Source organism: Pygocentrus nattereri, chromosome 4, assembly GCF_015220715.1.
Source record: "Pygocentrus nattereri isolate fPygNat1 chromosome 4, fPygNat1.pri, whole genome shotgun sequence".
NCBI lineage: Eukaryota > Metazoa > Chordata > Actinopteri > Characiformes > Serrasalmidae > Pygocentrus > Pygocentrus nattereri.
Genome location: NC_051214.1, coordinates 35,765,290 through 35,772,212, shown reverse-complemented (window position 1 = coordinate 35,772,212; position 6,923 = coordinate 35,765,290). Strand labels below are relative to the sequence as shown.

Genomic DNA, 6,923 nt, shown 5'->3' with positions numbered 1-6,923 from the left:
TTATACAGGAGTACTATTTTGAAGGTGTTGTTAAACAGGGATGAGCTGAGATGGTCTGTACTTTGAGAGCTTTGAGAAGTGTCAGTGGGATCTATCAGAAGAACCTTTGATAAAGGAGGTGTTCTGCCAATTTGTTAGTATAAAATCCTGATAAAAGATTGATTCATTTGTCAGCATGGATAATTTAAATGTGTATTAACATTAGACTGAGGTAGAAATGTTTGGAATGTCTATCAGTGATGAACCATAGAAACAGACAATGAGGGAGGTGAGAGTTGTCCTTAAAAGGACATTAACGGCTAAAGGTCCTCTTACTGCCCCCACACCACTTACAAGCCTTGATAAAAACTTCCCTTGCCATTTATGCTCCCCTTCTTGCTCAAGATGCCTGGAGATGCATCCTTATTTGGAACTCAGTCATCCTTTATAAAGAGAGACCAGTACTGACCCTCTGGGTATTTTACAGTTCATCCTAGACCCATCTTCAGCTCTGCGTTTACTGATTCTCTGTGCATCTGTGGAACTCAAGAGATCACAATGGGTGACGTTATCATGGCAGAGTTTGGAAAAGCAGCTCCTTACCTAAGGAAGTCGGAGAAAGAACGACTTGAAGCTCAGACTAGACCATTCGACATCAAATCTGAATGCTTTGTGGTGGATGAAAAAGTTGAGTATGTCAAGGGGCAAATCACCAGCAAGGAAGGAGGGAAGGTGACCGTTAAGACAGAAGACGGGAGGACCGTAACTGTCAAAGAGACAGATGTCCATCCTCAGAATCCACCTAAATTTGATAAAATTGAAGATATGGCAATGTTTACTTTCCTACATGAGCCTGCAGTGCTGTTTAACCTCAAAGAGCGTTATGCAGCCTGGATGATTTACACTTATTCAGGGTTGTTTTGTGTAACAGTCAACCCCTACAAATGGCTGCCTGTGTATGATGCAGAGGTGGTTGCTGCTTACAGAGGTAAGAAGAGATCAGAAGCTCCTCCTCATATCTTCTCCATTTCAGATAATGCTTATCAGTACATGCTAACTGACAGGGAAAACCAGTCTGTCCTCATCACTGGAGAATCTGGTGCTGGGAAGACTGTTAACACCAAGAGAGTAATCCAGTATTTTGCAAGTATTGCAGCTGCTGGTGGTGCTGCCAAGAAGGATTCCAACAAAGGCACCTTGGAGGATCAAATCATCCAGGCCAATCCTGCACTCGAAGCCTTCGGCAATGCCAAAACAGTAAGAAATGACAACTCGTCTCGCTTTGGAAAGTTTATCCGCATTCATTTTGGAACAAGTGGTAAACTATCTTCAGCTGACATCGAAACATATTTGCTGGAAAAGTCACGTGTGACCTTTCAGCTAAAAGCAGAAAGGAACTACCACATCTTTTTCCAGATATTATCCAGTGCAAAGCCTGAGCTGCTAGATATGCTGTTGATTACAAATAATCCCTATGATTACTCTTACATCTCCCAAGGAGAGGTAACTGTTGCAAGTATCAATGACAGTGAGGAGTTGCTAGCTACCGACAATGCCTTTGATGTGCTTGGTTTCACTCCAGATGAGAAGATGGGAGTCTATAAACTGATTGGTGCTATCATGCATTATGGTAATATGAAGTTCAAGCAGAAGCAGCGTGAGGAACAGGCAGAGCCTGATGGTACAGAAGCTGCTGATAAATCAGCTTACCTAATGGGGCTGAACTCTGCAGATCTTCTCAAAGGACTCTGTCATCCAAGGGTCAAGGTAGGAAATGAGTATGTCACAAAAGGCCAAGGCGTGGATCAAGTGTACTACTCACTTGGTGCACTGGCAAAGGCAGTGTATGAGAAGATGTTCAACTGGATGGTGGCAAGAATCAACCAGTCCCTTGACACAAAACAGCATCGTCAATATTTCATTGGTGTACTAGATATTGCTGGATTCGAAATCTTTGATTTCAACACATTTGAGCAGCTCTGCATTAATTTCACTAATGAAAAACTGCAACAGTTTTTCAATCACCACATGTTTGTCTTGGAGCAAGAGGAGTACAAAAAGGAAGGAATAGACTGGGAGTTCATTGACTTTGGGATGGATTTGCAAGCTTGCATTGATCTAATTGAGAAGCCTCTTGGGATTATGTCTATTTTGGAGGAAGAGTGCATGTTTCCAAAAGCAAGTGATCAGACCTTCAAAGCAAAACTGTATGATAATCATCAGGGTAAGTCAAACATATTCCAGAAACCACGTGCTGTCAAGGGCAAAGCAGAGGCACACTTTGCATTGGGTCACTATGCTGGTACTGTTGATTACAATATTACAGGATGGCTTGTGAAAAACAAAGATCCATTGAATGAAACAGTAGTTGGGCTGTACCAAAAATCCTCTCTCAAACTTCTAACTCATCTGTTCTCAAGCTATGCAGGAGCAGAAGCAGCTGAAAAATCAGGGAAAGGAGCTAAAAAAAAGGGATCATCATTTCAAACAGTGTCAGCCTTGCACAGAGAAAATCTTAACAAACTGATGACCAACCTCAGAAGCACTCACCCTCATTTTGTTCGCTGTTTGATTCCCAATGAGACCAAGACTCCAGGAGCTATGGACAACTGCCTTGTGATGCACCAGCTTCGCTGTAATGGTGTGTTGGAGGGTATCAGAATTTGCAGGAAAGGCTTTCCAAACAGGGTGCTCTATGGTGATTTTAAACAGAGGTACAGAATTTTAAATGCATCAGCTATCCCAGAAGGCCAGTTTATTGAAAACAAGAAGAGTGCTGAGAAACTACTAGGATCACTGGACATTGACCATACACAGTACAAGTTTGGCCACACAAAGGTCTTTTTCAAGGCAGGTCTGCTGGGTACCCTAGAGGAGATGCGAGATGAGCAACTTGCCCGCATTATTACAAGGCTACAAGCTAATGCTCGGGCTCTGCTTATGAGGGCAGAATATCAAAAGCTGGTAGAACGCAGGGATGCCCTAATGGTCATTCAATGGAACCTTCGCTCTTTCCTGAGTGTTAAAAACTGGCCTTGGATGAAGATGTTCTTTAAGATAAAGCCCCTACTGAAGAGTGCTGAGGCCGAGAAAGAGATGGCAAACATGAAGGATGAATTCAATAAATTAAAAGAGGCTCTGGATAAATCTGATGGTCGGAGGAAAGAGTTAGAAGAGAAAATGGTCACACTTCTTCAAGAAAAGAATGATTTGCTTCTTCAGCTGCAATCAGAGCAAGATACGCTGACAGATGCTGAGGAACGCTGTGAACAGTTGATAAAAAGCAAGATTCAATTGGAGGCTAAAGTAAAAGAGCTGACTGAGCGAATTGAAGATGAGGAGGAGATAAATGCAGACCTCACAGCCAAAAAACGCAAGCTGGAGGATGAATGCTCTGAGCTTAAGAAAGACATAGATGACCTTGAACTCACCCTAGCCAAGGTTGAGAAAGAGAAGCATGCCACTGAGAACAAAGTGAAGAACCTCACTGAGGAAATGGCCTCCCAGGATGAGATGATTATGAAGCTCACAAAAGAGAAAAAAGCTCTACAGGAGGCTCACCAGCAGACATTAGATGACCTTCAGAGTGAGGAGGATAAAGCAAATACTTTGGCAAAAGCCAAAGCTAAGCTTGAGCAGCAAGTTGATGACCTTGAGGGCTCCCTTGAACAAGAAAAAAAGGTTAGGATGGATCTTGAACGTGCCAAGAGAAAGCTAGAGGGAGATCTGAAAATGGCTCAAGAGAATGCAATGGATTTGGAAAATGATAAACAGCAGCAGGAGGAGAAACTGAAGAAGAAAGACTTTGAAATATGTCAGCTGAATGGAAAGATTGAGGATGAGCAGATGGCTGTGGTACAACTACAGAAAAAATTAAAAGAAAATCAAGCTCGAATTGAGGAACTAGAGGAAGAGCTGGATGCTGATCGTGCAGCTCGTGCAAAGGTGGAGAAACAGCGTTCCGATCTCTCACGAGAATTAGAAGACATTAGTGAACGTCTTGAAGAAGCAGGTGGAGCTACATCTGCTCAGGTGGAGCTCAACAAGAAAAGGGAGGCTGAGTTTCAGAAGCTGCGCAGGGATCTTGAGGAATCTACTCTTCAGCATGAAGCTACTTCTGCTGCTCTTCGAAAGAAGCATGCTGATAGTGTTGCTGAACTAGGAGAACAAATTGACAATCTGCAGCGTGTTAAGCAAAAGTTAGAGAAAGATAAGACAGAACTGAAGTTGGAGTTGGATGACTTGGCCTCAAACATGGAGAGTATTGTGAAAGCCAAGGTGAATCTTGAAAAGATTTGCCGTTCACTGGAGGATCAAATGAATGAGTATAGGACCAAAGCTGAGGAGGCCCAGAGAGCTCTTACTGACTTCTCAACTCAAAGAGCCAAGCTACTGACTGAAAACGGAGAACTTGGACGACAGTTGGAGGAGAAAGAATGCCTCATCTCCCAACTTACAAGAGGAAAGAGCTCGTATACCCAACAACTAGAAGACATGAGAAGACAACTTGAAGAAGAGGTTAAAGCAAAGAATGCCTTAGCACATGCTGTGCAGTCTGCTCGTCATGACTGTGACTTGCTAAGAGAGCAGTTTGAGGAAGAACAGGAGGCAAAAGCAGAACTTCAGCGGGCACTGTCAAAGGCAAATAGCGAAGTTGCAACCTGGCGAGCTAAGTATGAGACTGATGGTATTCAGAGAACAGAAGAACTAGAGGAGGCAAAAAAGAAACTTGTTCAAAGACTACAAGAGGCAGAAGAAGCAGTTGAAGCAGTCAATGCAAAGTGTTCCTCTCTTGAAAAAACTAAGCATCGGCTGCAAAATGAGATTGAAGATCTCATGCTAGATCTTGAACGCTCAAATGCAGCTTCTGCTGCTCTAGACAAGAAACAGCGGGCCTTCGACAAAGTCATCGCAGAATGGAAGCAGAAGTATGAGGAGTCACAGTGTGAACTGGAAGCATCCCAGAAAGAAGCACGAAACCTGAGTACTGAGTTATTCAGATTGAAAAATGCCTATGAAGAATGTCTTGATCAACTTGAGACTATTAAACGGGAGAACAAAAATCTGCAAGAAGAAATTTCAGACATGACAGATCAGCTCGGTGAAGGTGGCAAGAATGTTCATGAACTTGAGAAACTTAGGAAACAACTGGAACAAGAGAAAGCAGAGCTGCAATCAGCACTGGAGGAAGCTGAGGCCTCTGTAGAGCATGAAGAGGGCAAGATCCTGAGGGCCCAGCTTGAGTTCAATCAGGTAAAAGCTGACATTGAAAGAAAGTTGGCAGAGAAGGATGAGGAGACAGAGCAGGCAAAGAGAAACTACCAACGAATGGTAGAATCCCTACAGTCCTCTCTTGAGGCAGAAACAAGAAGCCGCAATGAAGCATTGAGAGTCAAGAAAAAAATGGAGGGAGACCTCAATGAGATGGAAATCCAACTAAGTCAGGCCAACAGACAGGCAGCTGATGCCCAGAAACAACTGAAGATGGTCCAGTCATATCTGAAGGACACTCAGCTTCAACTAGATGATTCTGTTCACATGAATGATGATCTCAAAGAGAACGCTGCCCTCTTAGAACGCAGAAACAACCTCCTTCAAGCAGAGCTTGAGGAGTTAAGGGCCGTGGTGGAGCAAACTGAGAGGGGACGCAAACTAGCTGAGCAAGAGCTTACAGATGCAACAGAGAGGACGCAGCTATTGCATTCTCAAAACACTAGCCTTCTCAATCAAAAGAAAAAGCAAGAGTCTGATTTGCTACAGCTTCAGACTGAGATGGAAGAAGTCATACAAGAGAAACGCAATGCTGAAGAGAAGGCAAAGAAAGCCATAACTGATGCAGCTATGATGGCTGAGGAGTTGAAGAAAGAGCAAGACACCAGTGCCCATCTTGAGAGAATGAAAAAGAACATGGAGCAGACAATTAAAGACTTGCAGCACCGTTTAGATGAGGCTGAACAGGTAGCTATGAAAGGTGGGAAGAAACAGCTCCATAAACTGGAGGCGCGCATACGTGATCTTGAGAATGAACTGGAAGCAGAGCAAAAACGAGGGACCGAATCCATAAAAGGAGTTCGCAAGTATGAACGCCGCATTAAGGAACTCACATATCAGACAGAAGAGGATCGTAAGAATATGGCAAGAATTCAAGATTTGGTGGACAAGTTACAGTTGAAAGTGAAGTCATATAAGCGCTCTGCGGAGGAAGCTGAGGAGCAAGCAAATGTCAACCTGGCCAAGTTACGAAAACTACAGCATGAGCTGGAAGAGGCGGAGGAGCGTGCAGATATTGCAGAATCCCAGGTGAACAAGCTGCGTGCCAAAACTAGGGATGGAGTGCCTGGTAAAAAATCCCAGGATGAGTAACATTAACGTCACTAAATATGCACCCTGATTGTGCAAATGTCTAATTGCTGTTTCTTTATCAGTTTAAATGTCTAGATTGTTTGTCATAAAGTTAAATGACACTAAATATATACAATTACTGCTATATTATACAGAATTTAAGATTGGAATGTGAAAAATTGATACTTTTGAGAACCTAAAAGTATTTTATATCATTCTATAGTTTGTAAAATGATATGGAAGCATTTAATCATTGTATTTTTAACTAGGTATTATTATTATTTTTTTTTTTATCCTATGGAAATCCTATGGAAAAATGTTCCTGATATATTCTATGATGCCATTGTCAAAACACTGAACAGCTGTCTCTTCTGTAGTAGTAAACACAACCATTGCACAACTTTAGTTTTTAGTGTGGATTTGATTTTGACTGGTTTCTTGATGAATCATCTTTAAATTGTTTGCTTCTCTTCTAATTGCAAGTTCAGCCTGGGTTTTAGTTCTGCATTTTTCAATACTGTAAGTATTTAGTAAACAAATAAATATTTCAGTAAATAACCTCAATAAAATGCACAATTACTACAATATATATGTACATAGTA

The 6,923-nt window shown here is 42.2% G+C and overlaps 1 protein-coding gene across 1 annotated transcript; it reads left to right on the top strand.

The window, feature by feature from the left end:
• Nucleotides 1–444: 444 nt before the first annotated feature.
• On the top strand, nt 445–6,726 carry myh6 (myosin, heavy chain 6, cardiac muscle, alpha). Its single transcript, XM_037538199.1, has one exon. The coding sequence runs from the start codon at nt 538–540 to the stop codon at nt 6,340–6,342; it is 5,805 nt and encodes a 1,934-aa protein (XP_037394096.1). The 5' UTR covers nt 445–537; the 3' UTR covers nt 6,343–6,726.
• The last annotated feature ends 197 nt before the right edge of the window (nt 6,727–6,923 follow it).

Excerpts from the sequence above, each read along its gene's own strand:
- myh6 (XM_037538199.1), top strand. The coding sequence starts at position 538 with ATGGGTGACGTTATCATGGCAGAGTTTGGAAAAGCAGCTCCTTACCTA.